General features: G+C 41.0%; 1 protein-coding gene across 3 annotated transcripts in view; it reads right to left on the bottom strand.

Annotated features, from left to right (window-relative positions):
- The window catches only part of LOC143296923 (advillin-like), a 214,067-nt gene extending 208,060 nt beyond the window's left edge, over positions 1–6,007 (bottom strand). The window contains exons 1-2 of one of the 3 annotated variants that reach the window (XM_076608944.1): positions 5,901–6,007; positions 1,708–2,839 (exon numbers count right to left, since the gene is read on the bottom strand). In XM_076608944.1, coding sequence (XP_076465059.1) covers positions 1,708–1,816 — 109 coding nt within the window. In that variant the 5' untranslated portion in view covers positions 1,817–2,839; positions 5,901–6,007. Of the gene's footprint in view, positions 1–1,707; positions 2,840–5,760 lie in introns of all 3 variants that reach the window. The other 2 variants (XM_076608942.1, XM_076608945.1) reach the window with 2 other exon arrangements.
- Between the last annotated feature and the right edge of the window lie 14,492 nt (positions 6,008–20,499).

A 20,499-nucleotide genomic window follows, 5' to 3' on the forward strand; every position in this document is an offset into this window, starting at 1 on the left:
GTTGATAGGCCTGGCGTCAACACTTGACGGTGATTACAGTCCACACTCAGTACACACGCTTTTAACACCTGACACATCACAGCCACTGTCAAGTGGTCAGATCGCAGGCCAGTGAAAGACTAGTGAAGACGAAGAAGAAGAAGGTGATGATGATACCGATTATGATGTTAATAGCAAAATAAATATTATGCATATCGTACGTATTGAGACATGATTCACAGAAAAGCACTTATCTTGCTTATGATGTTTATTTATTCCTTATATGGTTTATTTATCTTTGTATTCTCTAGAGAATGGACTACACGGACTATAAGTTTCAGGGGGCGGGATTGTGGGGGGTGGGGGTGGGGGGGGGGCGGGGGCGGAGGGGGATGCTGACAGGGGTGGGGGTGGGGGGGGGTGAAGGGTGTACAAACAACATAGGCAGCACAGCTTGAACCTAAAAAAATCTGTGCTGAACCGACAAAGGGTCTGAGAGAGAACTGCCCAGGCCACTTTTCAGTGCAGATCAGCATGTCTGTGCTCGTTCTGTAGCACAGAACTGGTGTCCTTGTACTATGTGATACCCTTCCCTGTGTGGCTCTTTGAGAAATGAACTACACAAAATGAAATTCAAGTCGGGTACACAGTTTTCTCCGTCTTGAGTTGCCAGTATTTTGCAATATCTTCCAAAGAACGGAAGAAGTAGAATGGAACTGTTCACACTATATATATCAAGGATCCCTTGATAATGTAAATAAAGATCAATGTTCACTCTCTCCAGGTTTTACTGAAAGGTTATTACCAGCGCAGTAAGAACACCACACACACACACACACACACACACACACACACACACACACACACACACACACACAGCCTTTAGAGAGAGCTATATATATATATATATTAACCAGCCAACGGTAAGCAAGTTAGTTGAATGGCAAGCAGATGACACTGAAGAGCTTCAAGGACAAGTGGAGTGCAATTCATGCGATAGGGAAATAAACAGAAGCCGATCGGAGGACCGACAGCAAAACCTACAGAAAGACTTATTTTGTTCGTGGGAATTAAGAAACCGATAGTTTTGAAATAGAGAGAAACTGAGGAACAATTCATACTAGGTAATTAGGCGACCCAGGCCTTTAGAGATCAGAATTAAGATGGCAGCTGGGGTGAAGGCCGGATACATCAAAGACATCAGCTCCAAACATGCACAAAATAGTTCGCTGTCCTGAAATCCATCCTTGCCTTAAAAAATCAAGCATAGTTTAAATTCCATCCTGCACACACGCACACAAACACGCACGCACACCCCCCCCTCCCACACACATATATATATATATATATATATATATATATATATATATATATATATATATATACACGCGCGCACAAACAGAAAAGTAGGTTGACAGACAGCCTGCGGAGAGAAAGCGAGAGGGAACCTACAAAAGTCATCCAGAAACATAACTAAACATTCAACAGCATAGCAAATCACACACACACACACACACACACACACACACACACACACACACACACAGGACAGAGTGAAACAATGAAACAGAGGAGTCAAGCTGACCAACACAACAAGAAGCCCCTGAAAACTGGTCAAAATTATAACAGTACCACACTGTCATTATGCAGTCCCATGTCCGCCCAGCCATTCACCCTGCCAACCAACCAACCAACTGTCCAGTCCAAGGCAGATACACCAACACTCACCAGACACAGAAGCAGGCATGCATCCCTGCATGCCGGACTGTTTTCCTCTCGTCTTTGCTCCTGCCCCTCCTCCCCCAGTGCTCTCTGTGTGCACGTTCACATCTCCCATGACTCGCTTGGTTGAAGCAAAGACACTGTTATCTTGTGTCAATTTGAAGTCAGGCGGCAGCCCCACCACAGTGATACAGCAGTTTATAACCGGCACTACACGGCACTCCCCGCGCTGAAGGCACACACACCAAAGTCACCTGCCGGCCGGAGAAGAGTCCTGTTCATAATCATAAGCACAAGTTGTTTTGACAACGTGTTGTGAAGCGCGCTTTTATGGTGCCGGTCCTTTCATGGGAAAGGACCTGTTTATCGATCTGTAAAGACTCCACGGCCTGGCTGCCCTGACAGCGGGCACTGAAGCGCACAGGTTTTCACTGCCTTCAGCTAGTTGTCAGCTTCATTCACTATCCGCTCTTTAGTGTCAGTGTCTGGGCCTGAGTCAGGCGTTTGTGGTCGGCCCTTTTAGACAAGAGTTTGTAATGAATTCTGTGAAGCAAGCGTTTGTATGAATTCTTATGAAGTAATAGTTTGTTGTGTGCATTGGTGGAGTCCATTCAGTTTCCCATCAAGGGCATATGTTTTTGTCCTTTTGAGAGTCGTTCTGCATTCTGTCCAGCTGTCTCAGTTCTGCCTGGTTTTCCTTTCAAGCCGCCCAACTTATGCAAGCCCGTACGACCCTCTCTCTTTCATCTTTTGACCAACCACTCACTTCCAATGTAATCAGTAACAGTGGTTGAGCACAAAACAGACAGTGGTTCACACTCATGCACAAAATGTTCTTATTCCTCAAGACACGACGAGTGACTTGTTTCTCTGCATGGTGGATTTTGTGTGGTACTTTTAGTTTCTCTGCATGGTGGATTGTGTGTGGTACTTTTAGTTTCTCTGCATGGTGGATTTTGTGTGGTACTTTTAGTTTCTCTGCATGGTGGATTGTGTGTGGTACTTTTAGACAGACCCTTACGTCAGGCGTCAGGGGCGGTACACTGTCACCACAGGTTTGGGAGGTCACGTGATGCTGGGTCACGGTCAGTTCAACACAGGAAGGTTAAGATGGCGCACTTGGTCCATCAGCGTCGACCTAAAACAAATCAAAATAGACAAGTAAAAGGTAATAAAGATCGACCATTTTCTGTGGGTTTCTTTCCATTTCTTCTCTTTTCAGGTCAGCATCTTCATATTTTTTGTACTGAGGGGTTTTCTGCATAAATACTGCCCTTGTGAAAAAACACCACCAACAATAAGAGAACAACCCGACGGTTCGTGATGGAAAAAAAAAGAAGTGATGGTGAATAAAACGTCTGTGGTGGTGAGTGAAACTGTGATGGTTAAAACAGTATGTGGTGGTGAGTGAAACTGTGATGGTTAAAACAGTATGTGGTGGTGAGCGAAACTGTGATGGTTAAAACAGTATGTGGTGGTGAGTGAAACTGTGATGGTTAAAACAGTATGTGGTGGTGAATGGAAATAGTATGTGATGGTTAAAACTGTATGGGGTGGTGAGTGAAACTGTGATGGTTAAAACAGTATGTGGTGGTGAGTGAAACTGTGATGGTTAAAACAGTATGTGGTGGTGAATGGAAATAGTATGTGATGGTTAAAACTGTATGGGGTGGTGAGTGAAACTGTGATGGTTAAAACAGTATGTGGTGGTGAGTGAAACTGTGATGGTTAAAACGGTATGTGGTGGTGAATGGAAATAGTATGTGATGGTGAACAAAACCTGTATGTGATGGTAAAAGAAACCAGTCGGTGACTGTGAAGACTGTTGATGACGGATAGCTTCAATTAATGTTTATGGCACTACAGGCTACGTGGTGTGCTGGGGACAGCTGACCAGCCAGGTGTGGAGTCCAGGGGAAGTTACTGTACCCCTCTCACCACACATCAGGATGTGATACCGGGCTGTTCCCTATTCGTCATCATCATCAGCTCTTTTTTCTCAATTCTCTCTCATGTGCATTCCCTACTACTACATTATATACGTTATACCTATATGATTTTTTTCATCAGAATTTTGCCAGGGACAGTTTCTTGTTGCCGTGGAGACTTCTTCGTGTATGTGTTGCACATGAGACGTCGGTGTATTTCACAGTTCAGTGGAACACTGATCACTTTCTCAAGGTCTGTTGGGAAGAAACGGTTTCGGCTACTCTTTTTTTTTTATGCTGGCGCTATGTGAAGTGGACACGGTACTGTAGACACCGCCTCTCTCTCAGTCTTTCAACAATATACCCACTTCTCTTTCAGTCCCTGTATCTGCACCTAGCGATTTGCACCTGCCCACCGCACAGCCACTTCTTTCTCATAAACCATGCCAGCACAAACCACCTGTCGATTGACTTGGGGTCGTTGAGTGGCGGATTGAAGGCTAATGAAAGAGCCTTTCTGGTGCGGTTGTGTGTGAGGGGTCCATTGTCAGTCCTAAACGCCAGCTTCCGTCCTCTGCCAGGTAAATAGCCGGCACCTGTCCGCTCTTCCGCTCCTTGTCCTGGCACTGGGTTTGAGCTGGTCAGGGACTGAGCCATGACGTCTCTGGGTTCGTTCAACACTGGTTGTTCTGTTCGGTTACACCGTACACAGCTCTAGTTTGTCTTCCGCTCGATCTTCTGGTCTTCATTCTACTCAGCAAATATGCAACTACGTTTTTTCTCGAAGCGTTTTCATGAACGTGTGCGCGGTTGTGCGCTTGTGCGCTTGTGCTCGAGTTCTTATTCGCATTTTTATTTTTTAGTTATTTGATTTGTTCCAGTCAACCAAATCAGTCAAATGTCATCATTAAAAAGTAGGGAAAAATTGGCTTGTGGGCGACAAGATAGCAAGAGATAATGCAACATTGAAATAACGTTTTACATTCATAAAATTGTAAAAACACACAAAACGAAAGAAATACAACACTCAAAACAGATAAGTTCTCTCTCTCTCTCTCTCTCTCTCTCTCTCTCTCTCTCTCTCTCTCTCTCTCTCACACACACACACACACACACACAAACTCTCCAAACATTTCCCACACCCCCAATAAGCCTGTACCCTGCCCCCCTTAATCACACCATGGACGAGCCCCATTCCTCACCGACTCTCGCAACTACCATTCGTATCAACAATACCACTTGACTTCTCAAAAATAATGAACACATACATGTATTTCTTCCCATAAAAGAAATTTCATGTAAATGACCCAAACCATTTAACACACACACACATATCATATATATATATATATATATATATATATATATATATATATATATATATATATATACTTTTTTGCCAGTGAAGTTGTATGCAGACTGCATTTCTTGCGCTTATTGACAGAGAATGCAATGTCCTTGTTTAAAAGTTTCTCTGTCTGTGCCTGTGTCTCTCAACATATCAACGTGACCTGGAAAATACACAATTCAGTACACGCTGGAAAGGACAGGAGTTTACATTACTGATATCTCTCTCTCTCTCTCTCTCTCTCTCTCTCTCTCTCCTGATCTACTGATTTCAGGTTTGTTCTTTGTGTTGAACAAACAAACACACACACACACACACACACACACAAGACACACAAACTCTCTCCACACACACACACACACACAGACACAGAGACAGAGAGAGAGAGAGAGAGAGAGAGAGAGAGAGTCCGATTAAGTTATTTTTAAACGAAACAATGTCCTAAAAAGAATAATGTTCTGTTTTTGAAATGGCACAGAATTCATTGATACTCAGGCTTCTCATTTGACAACTTTCTTGCCTTCTGTTAGTAGAGGAAAAGGGTTAATAAGAATAATATAGCTGTTTACACATATAAGTTTCCGATAAAATAACGTGTAGCCTACTTTCTTTTACTACACAGTCCTGGTTCAATCTCATCTAAAATAAGCCGACCCTATTCAAGCAAATAAAACACACGTCATCGTTCACACTTGAAACATGTGATCTATTCATTTTGGCACCCGCTTATGTTTTGTCTACTTTTCCAGTCATTGTCTGCCTTGTGTGTGTATCTGATCTTACCTGTGACACGACACGCACACAATTAGTCCACCGGTGTCGCTGCCTACACAGCACACAACACTCACCACCGACACGGCCAACTCTAACACTACACCCTGTTCTGTCAGGGTTTTCGGGTAGGCCAGCTTACACCCGATTACCCGGTTCCTTGTGGTATCTGCAGGACTCGAGCTCACAGCGCCCGTTCCAAAGGCTTGGGTCAGTCAGTCAACCAGGAGGGGTTAGCTGTGGCCACTCTGAGCACACTCGCTGTCGGTGTGAAAGGCGCGGCAGACAGGAGAGCTTTCACAACGTGGGACGAGTAGGGTTGGGGAGGTGCCAATGTGGGTGGGGAAGGTGGGTGTTGAGCTGCCATGCCTGATCAAGCATGAATTGGGTTTTTTTATCTTTTTTTTTTAAATTTATTATTTGGCTGGTTAACTGGCCTGTAGTATGAATACAACATCCTTCGATGTGTGTGTGTGTGTGTGTGTGTGTGTGTGTGTGTGTGTGTGTTGTTGTTGTTGTTGTTGTTGTTGTTGTTGATCGATTTTACGTCTGTTCATTGAAAGTGATTGGACGAGAAAGAAGTGTGTGGCTGATTTCAATCATCATTTCACATCTTGTCTGTTATTTCGGTGATTGTAGTGCCTGAAGCATTGACTTGGAATCAACACAGAAAAGAATGTAAAAATGTCTCGTGTAAAACGATTTAAAAGAATTCAAGGCCTTAAATATTGCAGTGAGTTCAGCTGTAAAAACTTATTTATTGTTTCCAATATGAAATGATTTATCTATCTTCAGAACCCGCCTTTTTATAAATTGCAGATTCGTCCGTAAACAACTTGTAGTCAATGCTGCCTATGCTACCCATTCAGCTAGCACACAAATAAAAGGTACACTGGAACAAACCCAGATACCTTGTCTGTTCCAATTTACCTTTTATTTACCTATGTGCTTGCGGAATGGGTAGCATAAGCAACATTAACTCGAAGATGTGTTCCTTGTGTATGGAGAGAGTTACCACTGTATAAATTATTGTTTGTTTATCATTTACTCTTCTCGCCTCACTATTCTTTCATGGCGAGACAGGGCGTTTTCCTGTGAAATACAAATATGTACACGAAGTATTTGAAATACTGGTTACGTGTTGTAATGATGCATATCCATCGTTTGCTATTTAAAGCGTATAAAATGCATTTATACCTACATGAACAAAATAAGATAACGTGAGCCTCCTCCATTTGTTATACATTGTATTATTATGGTTTTGAAGACGTTTGGAGGAATCAGGGAGTAGGTGACGAAAAGCGTTTTTGGCTGAATGTAAAGAACGTTCAGTAAGGCCCTATCAACACCAATGGGTAAACAGCACAAATTCAAATGGCAGATTCTCATTCTATTGCACATTTAGTTCTTCTTTAGCTTTGGCGCCGTATTTAAACATGTTATAACGTATTAGAATTAGAATATTTTTAACTCGTCTGAGATTAAGCGTATCACCATTAATAATAATAATAATAATAATGCATAGTTATTCTATGGCGCGATATCCAGCACCAATGCTGCTCAAAGCGCCTTACATCATAGTTGACTATAAACATGCCTTAAAAAACATATCAACCGCTATCTGACAATGGAAAACATCCGGTGTCTTCATATGAATGCAAAAGCACACTAAAGATTATAAAAGCTATGAAGTAAATATGGCTTAGATTAAAACAAAATGCATTTCATAGAACACACACACACACACACAGACACACAGACACACACACACACACACACACACATATATATATATATATATATATATATATATATTCCTTACAGACACACACACACTGACATTAAATATCAACTGCACTAAAAACAAAAGTGCATAAGCATTAAAATATTTCTTATTTTCTAACATAGAATTCTGTTTGTACATACTAACATGCCTACACACTTACACACGCCTACCAGAGCACTGTAACCTCATAAACACATGCACGCACGCACGCACACACGCGCGCATGCATACACGCACACACACATGCCCATTAAAAATAACCAGATAGCAAAAAATGACATCACATCTAAGACCGAAACTACATAAAATACACAATGCATTAAAACAGGACTACCAAAATACTAGCACAAAGATACTTGCCAACAATACCTTAGTTTAACATTTCCGCCCAAAACAAAAAAGCTTACGGAAAAGGTAAGTTTTCAGATCTGACTTAAAGAAATGTAGATCAGAGGAATTTCTAAGAGATGAAGGTAGAGAGTTCCACACTTGCGGAACCTGAGCTGTGAAAGACCTATTTCCAGAGCATTTCAGATTAGTCCTTGGAACTTTAAGCAGCTTTTCAAAACTGGATCTTTATATTCTGTGTGGTTCATATGTTTCCAATACAGAGGATAGATACAATGGAAGAGACTTGTCAAAATGTTTGAAGGCGAGTGTTGCTAACTTATAGTGAATGCGGGACTCAGTTGGAAGCCAGTGTAACCGATTCAGCAGAGGTGTAACATGATCAGATTTCTTTTTGACGAGAACCAGTCGTGAAGCATTGTTCTGAATTAATTTCAAAAGGTTAGTGGGCAATGGATCAAGGTCACAGTTCTTCCTTGGAGATTTAACAATCAAATCTCTTACAGCTTTTTCAGAGACAGGTTTAAAACATGTCATTAAATTTCCTTTAAAATTATTAAATCGGTCCTCTGGTGGGCTAGCATCCAGTTCTTGTCGGATGTTTACAATTTTGTCATTAAAATAATTACTAAAAGCATCAGGGAGATCCTGAGGAGGAATGTTTTTTGGCAGCAACAGTTCTCTGCTTTTGCCAATGAGCTGGTTTGATACAGCATAGAGCTGTTTGGACGTGGAACACTGACTGATGGAGGTACTGAAATGTTGACGCTTTGCAGCTGTCTGCATGTCATTCAGTTTTTTACTCTCCTTGACATCAGTCTGTCTGGAGACAGTCAGTTTGTTGGAGCGCCAGACGTACTCAGCCTGTCATTCTCGACGCATGGCGGCCCTCAGTTCATCAGTCATCCAGGGAGCAGAGGGACGGTCAGTAACAAGGCGAGTGGAGAGAGGGGCATGCTTATCCAGTATCTGATGGAGGCCGGTGTTGTATGTTGTCAGAGGAGATGGGCTTGAGTCAATTCCATCCATGAAGGATTTAATAACCATTATACACAAACTACGTTTCACGGACAATGCTTTTGAAGGAAAATGTGACTGTTCATTTTGCAGATATCACAGAGAAACAGGAGCTCACTTCGTTTTGTGTTGTCCAAAATACTATGAACTCAGGGAATTGTACATTGCAAAGAAGTATTTCAATTGTCCTCCCAATTTCAAACTATCGTTATTACTTGCTAACAAAAACAATATTGTTCAAACACGTCTCGCCGTTGATATTTACAATTCAGAAATTTGCAATTCAGAAATATGTAAAATATCAATCATTGCTGTGCATTTTCAAACCACACCTCTAAATTGTTTTAACCTCTGTTGATATGGGTCAAAGGCCTAATTAATAGATATATCAAAACTCGAATCTCTCTCTCTCTCTCTCTCTCTCTCTCTCTCTCTCTCTCTCTCTCTCTCTCTCTCTATATATATATATATATATTGTGGGGCTGTGAACGGCTGTTGTCTTGTTAACACTTTTATCTTGCGCTCTGGAAGAAACTGTGAATTGTGGTGGACAGAGACTGAGATACTATTTCAGTTTTGGCAGAGAAGTGGCTGAATAGTCATGCCATGTATTGCTGCCGAGATTCGAGCTGTTTGTGGCCGGGTTTTGCCAGTCTACATCGGCTTCATGCCGTAAAGGGCCAGGGACAAGGCAGCTAGCTTCAAGTGTCGCCATTGTCCCGCTTCGCTGATGTGTGGACGGTGTCCCTTCTGTCTCCTCCTCTGTTTTGTTCTTGGGCGGTTTTTTGCTTCAACGTTGCGATGTTGGAAGCAACCCAAGACCTAACCCTCCTCCCAGCAAGGACAGTGTGAGGCAGACCAGGTTTGCCAGTGCAGGATCTTCCCAGAGAGAAAGTCTGGACAGAGCAAGTGGCGCTGGCTCTACGATACCTCCCCCTTCTGCTACAGAACTCACCCTTAGCGACATCATGGCTACCATAAAAGCCGTGAGTGACCAGGTGGGGGCACAGATGGAGACTAAGCTGGAGGAGATGAAGCAAGAGCTGAAGCAGGAAGTGCGAGAAGTTAAGGAAGACTATACTGCTCTGAGAAGTGACCTGAGGGGGAGGAGGGAGGAGATGACGAAGCTGCGAGACGAAAACGAAGACCTCAAGAAGACGCACGAAGACCTCTGCCAGAAGCTGAATGACTGCGATGCAAGGATCGACGACCTGGAGGGTCGCTCCAAGTGTAGCAGCCTTCTCTTTTACGGCCTTCCCAGGAGACCCAACGAGACCAGTGCAGACTGCGAGGGCCTGGTGCAGGACCTTCTCACTGACAACCTGGACATGACTGACGTGGTGGAGTTCGACAGGGTTCACCGGCTGAGTTCCAGGCCTGACTCCCCAGTGATTGCCTGCTGTACCTTTAACAGACAAACGGTAAATATCCCGAAAGCTAAGGGTAAACTGAAAGGTACAAATATATTTATTGGTGAGGACTTTCCGAAGGGAGTAAGAAACATCAGACGTAAATTAACTCCGCACCTGAGAAAAGCAAGACCGGACGGGAAAACAGCCACGATTGTGTTTAACCATCATTTTTCTGATTGATGGAAATAAGTTCAATTCGATGACAATTACAAACTTGTTTAATTTCGATAGGTAGGTGGCCAGCCCATTTGTCTACGTGGGACATTTTTCAATGGAGTGGAGGAAAGAACTGTGACACCAGCAGTGCCATCCAGTGTTGGCCAGTGTCAGCACTGAACTGGCACGTGTCTTTGATGCTGGAAACTGTGTGTGCGACGTCTGACGATGAAAGTTCGCCGTGTGTGGCAACGCCTGAAAACTTGGTCTGTCAACGTAGGCGCGAGAAAAATGATGTAATGAATCAAAATTAAAATGCTGCTTGTGAAGAAAACAGTAGAATGAAGCCATTCTCTTTTGTACATTTGAATGTGAATGGTTTGATTTCAAAATTGCATGACGATGGCTTTGTTTCTTGTCCTAACTTGTCTGACTTTGTTTGTTTAGTTGAAACATTCATTGATGATTTTCAATCTTCATTATTCCGTGGATATAACAGTTTTTGCATTCCTGCAATAACATTCACCAAAAAGGGGAGGCGATAGGGAGGAGTTGTCTGTCTTGTTAAAGATGTTTAATTTCCATACGTAAGTGGATGTGAAACCAAATAGTTTTGGTGCACTACTTATTGGTATGATATTATTTGGTATTGATAAAGATGTGTTGTTTGTGAACTGTTATGTACCACCCGAAGGTTCCCCATATTATGCATATTTTGACTGTGAAAATGGAATTGTGTCATTGGAAGATTTTTTGATTGATTGTTTATTAGCTTACAAAGATGTTTATATAATGCTACACGCAGATTTGAACGGCAGGACACGTAATATTTCCTACCACTGCCAGGGAATTACAGCAGAGTTAGAGTTGCAACGAAAAAGTAACCCAGTTAGTATTAACAGACGTTCCGAAGATTCTGTTCTTAACAACTATGGAAAATTGCTATCGAATATGTGTACTGCACTTGACTTGTGTATAACTAATGAAACATGTCATGGCGACCAAATGGTACCTACAGTTATATATCAGATAGTGGAACCAGTTTGAATTATTATTTCATTATGTCTTGTGATATGAGTGCGTTGTTGTGTGATTTATGTACGTTGTGTGTGTCTCACAGAACTGAGTCCAATCATACGCCTGTGGAACTCCGTTTCGTAGGCTGTGGTTATGAATTGAAAAACATACAGTTTGAAAATCATTTTGTTTTAGAAAGATATGTGTGGAGTGACGACTTGGCTGGTGTATACTTCCGTAACATATGCTCAGAATAATTTAATTACAGAAAAAACACTTTGCAATTATCCAAATCAGTGTTGACATAAACCAAGCATTGAGCATTTTTAATGAATGTATCAAGGATGCTGCTAAACATATGAAGAAACAAATAAATATCAGAAACAAGTTAAAACCAAAAGATTGGTTTGATGCAGAATGTCGTGGCGCTAGAAAAAAAAAATGATTGAAATGTTCGTAGGCTATTTAAACAAGTTTAGACGAACTCTGGATGTTGATGATCGTCACTGGTTTTGTAAGGCGAGACGGGAATAATAATTATATACATTTGCAAAAGAGAAAGCGAAAACAGTTTTTTTGATACATTGCTGACAGAATAAATTGCTTCTATTAGAAGTCAGAAACAATTTTGGAACAATGTTCGTAAAATGTCACTCAAGAGAAAACAGCCAGCTAATGCTTGGTTTGAACACTTTAAAGCACTAGTCTAATAAAAGATATTATTTCTGGTAAGGTACTTCAATGGGAACAAGATAAAGAGGAAGAAGATTATATAAATCGTCCAATATCGGTAAAAGAAGTGATGTTAGCAATAAGGAAAATGAAAAACCGTAAAGCTGCAGGACCTGATAGTATAATTGGAGAATTGTTGAAATATGCCACTGAATCTGACTTGATTTATGAATTTCTTTTTGACTTTTTTCAACTCGTTATTTGATAGACGAATCTATTCCAAACAAGAGAGGCAAGGCCTTCAAGACTCACTTATGATTCACTTGAACAAGAGGCAAAGCCTTCATGGCTCATGTGTGAATCCTGTCCAAATGACAACTTTTTGGTTCAATGCATGGAAAGGAAAATTGCAAGTATATTATATACCTGGTAATCACTCCATGTCCTTATGAAATATGTGTATGTTGGTGAAAGCCCGGTTCCCAATACTCTGTGATTGACAATGGAGAGAGACAGACAGACAGACAGACAGACAGACAGTGTGCGTGTGCGTTTACACTGTTAACCGTGACAGTCCGAGTTTGAAATCCATGTCTCATCCGTTTTCTCATACTTTATTTAAAATCATGCAACGATACACCAATCTAATGTGCAGGAAGCATACTGCACACAGAAAATGAACCCATGGCAACATAAGTGTTTGTCCTCTGGCAAAAGTTGTGCAGACGAAATCTACCCCGATGGGTACACAAACATATGCATGCACTCAAATCCTGATGTATTGGGTTATGCTGCTGATCAGGCATCTGTGTGGTAGACGTGGTTTAGTACATATATGAGTTTGCTCTAATGCCACCATCTTGAGAAACTGACATTTTGAACGTACTGATGGAAATGGTTTCTGAAATGACTGACTGGTGGTGGAAGAAGATGAGCTCAGGTGGTTGGAGGGAGTGGTCATCAACCTGGAGGTTGCTTGTCGTTCAATGAGGGAAGCACTGGGCCAGCTTTTTAGCTGAAATGCTTTAACTGTAGTGATGTTCTTGTTTTCATTTATTTATCTTAATATCATTATCATTATTATTAATTTTTTTTTGGTTAGATATTAAAATAAGATATCTTCATTTATCTTATTTCAATATCATTATTATTATTGTTTTTTGTTGTTTATTTTTGGTAAGCGTGACTTCAGTTAGATGTAAGTAATGGCTGCTTGTGTTGCAGCAAGTTGTGGACTTTATTCAGAGTGGTAAATGTGTTGGGACACTGAACATCAATCACCACAGTGATGGTTTTCATTTTGGCTACTTCTCATTCATAAAAATGCTGAATTAAATATGTAATATAGTTTCTGCCATGAACTTAGTTTTGGGATTTAAAATCTTGAACATGAGTTAGCCATTAAAAAAAAAAAAATTGTGTGTGACTGTGTGTCATATAATATTGATCTTGATCTTGTATAAAAAAAGGGGTGTGGGGGGAGGGATTTGTGTGTGTGTGTGTGTGTGTGTGTGTGTGTGTGTGTGTGTGTGTGTGTGTGTGTGTGCATGAAGTCGTATGCATGCACATATAACTACATGCATCAAATTGGCCTTTCCATTAATCTATCGATAGAGTAAACCAATCAAACCTGAACATTGACATAATTATACATAATACACAAATTGTACATAATAGGCATAGAAAACAAAAAAATGCCAGCAGGCAACTCGTATATCCTAGGTCCAAATTTGAATACAGCTTTGCAAGAATGCACAATTATGAAGTCCAGAAAAATAAATAATCATGGCTATCTTGAAAAAATGTATGGGAATGAAATAGCATGGCTGAAGTAATAAATGACAGAAAAGGAAAAGTGACATATAAAATGATAAATTTTCAGGAGAGGGTTTCCAGAGGGTGGGCATAGTATTTTAATGGAAAGAGTCCCTGACATCCCCACAGGGGCACACAAACAGCACCTTCAACAAACCAAACATCAACTGATCAAGCAACAGAGGCTTATGATGTTGTATTGTATTGTGTTTATTTAGATCAAAAGCATACAGGTTTTCTCACAGAAGATTCTGTTGTTCCTGTCCTGGCTGATGTGCATTTCCTGAAACAGAAGGACGACGAATTGTCAGTCATAAGAGATAAATATGCAAAGACATGTGTTTGAAACTGAATTTTGTCGGGCTTCTACCATACAACCTTTTCAGCAAGGGAAACCCTAAAATGCGTGCATCATGCCAGCTGGTATAGTTTGTGGAACAAATACCCACAACCTGTCCAGCATGGGAGGCCCTACCAGGCATGTGACACATCAGCTGACATAGCTCGACAGGTCACTGAATCACTCAAGCTACCCCACCACGACAAGGTATCAGTTCCATGGGGTAGTAACATATCAAGTTTATTCATGTATTCATTTGTCAGAATGTCATATACAAACCAATGTGAAGCTCACTCTGTAAAACACAATATATTAGCACTAATGTTTACTGAATAGTTTGCAATTTAAAGAAAAAAAATGTAAAACAATGGATTCTGTTTAAGCATTTAAATCTGATCTTCTTCTTATGCTACAATTTTTATTGACATTTCACTGTCTCTGCTGATTAACCATAATTCCATGCCTACACCACCAGTACAAGGCAGTATACTCTCCACACCACAAACCCTCTTCAAATGAGAATGGACCATCTCACGAGAAAGAGCTATAGATCTACATCATATATGTGAAACAAGTTTTTTCAACAATCCCAAATTTCCTGATCAAGGCATCTATTTAAGAAAAAGTGCATGCCAACACAGCAACGCACTGTTTTGTGCAAACAACATGCACAAGTGTCCAAAGCTTCTGCTGTGGCTGCATGTGATCAAATGTCAATTAATATGCGAGTGTAAATTTCTACTTGTTATGTATCTGATCTATCAACCCGTTTGATGGCAGATACTTGAAGCTGAACTGGACACTTAAACTTTGTAATGATAAAATTTTATGCTGCCAGCCAATGACTGTTGGATTTACCTATTCTATCAAGTATCATCATTAAGTATGCTTTTCCAAACACACACAACAAAAGAACAATTAGTTTCAAGCCCAGGTTACTGTAACAGTTTGAATTTCAGGACTGGAAACCTGTGACAAAAAAAAAGGAAAACATCAATTCATTATACTGCTCACCGCACCCCCTCACCTTTCGGAAAAAAACAGAAGATACACTGACACTAAAAAGCATGTATCATTTGTTAACATTTCAGAATCTTAAAATGAATCATTGTATGTCAATCTCAAGTGAAAAATTTAATTCCCCCCACCCCCACCCAAAACGAGACAAAAAGGAATGAGTACCTTTTATGTTTCATCCCTATTATGTTATGATAAGTGTAGCCGGGTTGGCTACAATCTTCGTTGGACCAGCTTAGCAGATGACTTTTGTGATTCGCCGAAGGTTACCAAGGAAGTTGTAAATCGGTCACAAGTTATCTCCCTTTACACGGAACGGCATGATGATTTTCATCCATTTGTTAAATTATAAACACTTCCTTATAGATTAGATTATAGTTTTTATGTTATTGGACTTCAGAAAGATCACACTTCTCAACTGTAATGATATCATTTGGCCAGGTAGCCTATAACTCTTTTAAACTAATATTTATGTGAATGAATTTTGGCGCGATCTTCGAAATCCACTCAGTTGAAACATATAAAATACCTTGTTTTCTATAAATCGATATAGCTGCCGTGGAATTTAGATTGTGCATTAAAATGTAAATGATTAAGCTTTCTTCTCGTGTATCGCTTTCCGTGTACACCGAAGGTATAGGCATGCGATAGTACGAAATGTCTGACAGTATTTCGGCCCCACAAAACTATCTCTTCTTCAAGCCATTGGAATTTCTCAGTGCCGATTTGAGCAAAATACGTTTTTACAATACCTAGACATTTTTATAGCGTGTCTTGCAGATGTTTGCATTTCTGTTATCAATCTGATTTGTATCATACATGTATAGTTGTGTTGTAGTTGGTTTAAACGAAGTATTTCATTGTCAATCACAAGTGCCAAAAGCACCGCCAACCGGTGCCGACACGGGAGCTGTCCGTTGAGTTTTCTCTTGAATTTTGACATAAAAAAATCTGTACTCTAGAAGCAGATTCTATAGATGATTTTTATATAGTTGGAAATTCAGGATTTTCAGTTACTTAACTGTTGCAATTATATTACATATCGCGACGTTTTAATTGTTGTAATGTACAAAAATGATACATGAACTCGTTAAAAGCTCGTTCATTCAGTGACTCTTTTTGTTTAGTTTTTAACTACATTATTTTTGCAGAAAATGGTTTAGCTTAAGAAAATGCTCGTTTCTTGTAGTTTTGTGTGATATATAATATGTCTATGTTAGTTCCCCGAGCCGAAAGTCAGAAGCCGCCAAATTTAGTCAAACAAACACAAGCTTGGCCCCTCAAGGCTCGCGGAGGCCCGGTTTCGTGAGTCGCTTCGCGGCGCTGGCTTTGCGGTTCGGTGGAACAGAATGTAAGGAGTGAGCGAGTGCCAGACAAACAGAGAACTCTCCTGGTCTGGAAGAATGAGAGAATAAAAGAAGAAAAACCGGCGCACCGCCTTCCTGAGTCTACCTTGCCTGGCTGCAGCTCTCTTCTGCTAACACCTTCTACCTGTCTTCACCTTCTCTAACACCACCTTACCACCTCGTCACATAAGAATAAAACAGAAATATTTCATACATATCTATACCTATCCAACTATCTTTCTCAATAACTCTACAACAGATGAGAAATCTGATGATGATACACAGACACAGAGAGCGTGTCATACTCATAAGCAAGAGTAATGACATCAAATATATTAAGAGATAAAAGGTTGACCACCAGACCACACACACAAGAACCATCATTACTTAAAAGGAAGGTTCCCAGGCCTTAAAAAAAAACGAAAAAAAGTCCCATCCTGATTTCAATATAGATACACTATCCAACATGGCTTATGATCGGGGTACCACAACTCCAGTACACTAGCAGGTGCTGGCTCAGGCACATTTGTGAGAACCAGATCCAGTGTCGAGTCATGTCTGTGGTGGGATCTTTGATCAGCTGTTGCAGACTGAACTGTTCACAGAACTCTTGAAGAGGTCTAGGCAGTCCACGGGAAGCATCACTGTTGAAGTCTCCTCCAATGATAACATGAGTGTGACTTGTGAGCTCCTGCTGAATAACTGCTCTGAGTTCTGCACACAAAACTGTGATGCTGACATGTGGAGGACAGTAGATCCCAACAACAACCAGTCCTCTAACGCTGGTACTGGCATCAACCACAGTGATTTCAATGCCACTGCTGCACTTCTGGCTAGCACTGCTACTGAATGGCAGACTGTGATCTCTGGTGTAAACAAGTGTACCAGCATGTGAACGACAGCCTTTCACTGAAGCTGTGTTTCTGGCAACCACAGTAAAATCTGCAATCTTGTAGTGTTCCAGGTCATTCTGTTCATGCTCCCATTTTTCAGAAATAAACAGCTTGTAGCAAGTTCCTGTCTGCACGGAGATCAGCAATGTGTTTGTGAAGTGATCGGCTGTTGTGAAACACAATCACAAACCCTGTGGTGGAAAACTGCTGAAGATCAGTCAGACAGGGCACAACAGGTTCTTGTCTCAGTCTTTCCATTTCCTGCTTGACTTTTGGTGACACTCTGATCTTCTTTGGATCAAAGTCAAGCAGGTGGAGACCAGCCATAGTTCTGGCTCTGCTGAGAGCCACATACACTAGATGGTGGTGTGCTGCTCCCTGAAACGACACTGCCACGTTCTCCAGTGTGGAGCCCTGTGACTTGGGGATGGTGATAGCAGAGTAAGCTGTCAAAGGGAACTGTCTACGCAGAACTGCAACGTTCTGACGTTTTCCAACACGAAACTGCTTCACACTTTGGAAGACAGGAGTCCACTTTGTGTTGATGTTCTGTGTGTAGAGCTGTTTGTTCTGTTCACGGGTCTTTTTCCTGACACCTTCATCATCAAACTCTACCCACAGAACAGACACATGTTCTTCAGATCCGTGATCTAGCAACAACAGCACTTAGAAAAGTGAAGGGGTCAAAGAATGTTCTTTGACACCCACAGACTGCCAGGCTCAAACAGCGGAAAAAACAGTTTCCATCCCCCCTTATACTGATGATCTGTTTGGGTGCTCCTGCCTGAACTTTGGGTTCTACAGAGGGAAGGCTGCATTTGAACACTAAATGTAACTGCTCACATTTCTGTACCTGCCATTCAGTCTGCACAGGGGTGAATGCAATGTTGTGTTGCTCAATGGAAGTAACAGGTGATGTCTGCAAGCATGAACATTTGTGTGACTGAAACCGCTGAAATGTTGAAAAAACTTTACCACAAAACCTACAATAGGGGCATTTGTGTTTAACTACAGTGGTTGTGCTTTTAAACAACTTTTGACAAACCTCACATTGAATGCGCTTTTCACAATCCATTTTAACAGGAGAATGTATGTTGTCTGACAACATGCAGATTCAAAGTATAGATGCAATTCAGCAACACTTACTAAAACAAAGAGTAAAAGTAAAGAGAAAAACAATAACTGGATATGAAAACTGTTTCAAACTGTATACAGTTTAATGTACAAATGAATACTTTTATTGTTTTAAAAACTGCTAATCCTATAGTTGCTCACATAATCTGATTCCAAAAAGTTGCTGTCTTCAGTACCTGTCAAATAAAATTTAATATACCGATGGTTCGGCCTCATCAGTCTGAATTAGATGTTGTAGCCGCATAAACCACACAACCTGATTCATTCATTGTAAAAAGTTACCTTTAGTTAGTATTACCATAATTTTCAGACCAGGTAATAAAGAATCATCCACCTTACAACTGTCCATAACCTGTAGAGAAATTCAATGCCAGAATAGGTGATTTTCCTGTTCCTAACACACAAACTGAAAGTGAACACCTATTTACCACGTTAGTTTTTCTTTTAAATGGTGAAGACTTTTTATTGAAGAAGCTGTAACAAGACAGTTGTTAGGCAACTCAATGATTCAACAAAGAAAAGAGATATTCCAGTTTCCACTAAATAAATGCTGTACAACAGTGCAACAAATATTCAGAAGCATTACAGGAATCACCTGGACCAGTCTTGTTCAGTTTTATTTAGTTGGCGAGAAACTTTAGATGAAACTGTCCATGTTGTGAAAAAAACAGAAGAAAAATCAAACAATATGAGCAATATACAAAATCACCCATCTTTTTCTACATGGTGAAAATAGATAAGGGGAAACAAGATCAAGATGCTAAACAGCAGTCATCAAGAGTAATTTACCTGACTTGGCTGCTTGGCACTTCATAAAAGAGATAACATCACAGTGTAAAGTTGTGAGCAAATTACCTTTCAGACACATTAAGCTGTTAAATATCAAAATCTTACTGTCTTGCATCTTTATTTTATGTGGTTTATTCACTCATTTCATTACATATTTGGGTGAGACTGATATCACATCTGCTAAAAAGTGCTTTAAAAACAGTTCAGCTGTTTAGTTATTGTCATGATGTTAAGCAGGTCATGTGGCAACTGTTTCCTGTTTTTGTTTTGTTCTGTGTAATGACTTGTTTCTATTTATCTCTAATGTAGTTACTGGAATTATCCAAAACAACCACATACTTATATTTTGCATTTACTTTAGGATATTGTAAAAAATTTGCTGTGGAATGGTGTGGTGTGTCCATCGAGATCGATGATGACCATCGTTGTCATCCAGCTGGGGGATCGGGGGAGGGTGGTGGTGGGGTGGGGGGGAGGATGCTCATGAATCTATCTGTGAATGCGCAGATGGCTGAATAGTCCAATCTGCGCACGAAATGTTCGCTGACAGTTGGGGCAGACAAAGACAGGCATATCATTGTCAGGGAGCTTGTTTGCCCGTGACTTTCTGGCCTGCCTCTTCTGAACAGCTGCAGCAGTCCTGTTGGCCTCGCACAACTTGGCGCCTTTGTGCACAGCAGCGCGCCATTTGTCACGGTCCACTGCAGATTCCTCCCAGGAGTCAGGGTTGATATCAAACGCTTTAAGAGAGACTTTCAGAGTATCTCTGAAGCGCTTCTTCTGACCTCCGTGTGATCTCTTCCCTTGTTGCAGCTCGCCATAGAAGAGCCTTTTGGGCAGCCGATGGTCTTGCATGCGCGCCACGTGTCCAGCCCAGTGAAGCTGGGCCTGCATAAGGATGGTGAAGATGCTGGGAAGGGTGGCTTTTGCGAGCACCTCTGTGTCTGGGGTCTTGTCTTGCCACTTGATGTTCAGTAGCTTCCTGAGGCATGTTGTGTGGAAGTGGTTC

This window comes from Babylonia areolata, chromosome 22 (genome assembly GCF_041734735.1).
Source record: "Babylonia areolata isolate BAREFJ2019XMU chromosome 22, ASM4173473v1, whole genome shotgun sequence".
NCBI lineage: Eukaryota > Metazoa > Mollusca > Gastropoda > Neogastropoda > Buccinidae > Babylonia > Babylonia areolata.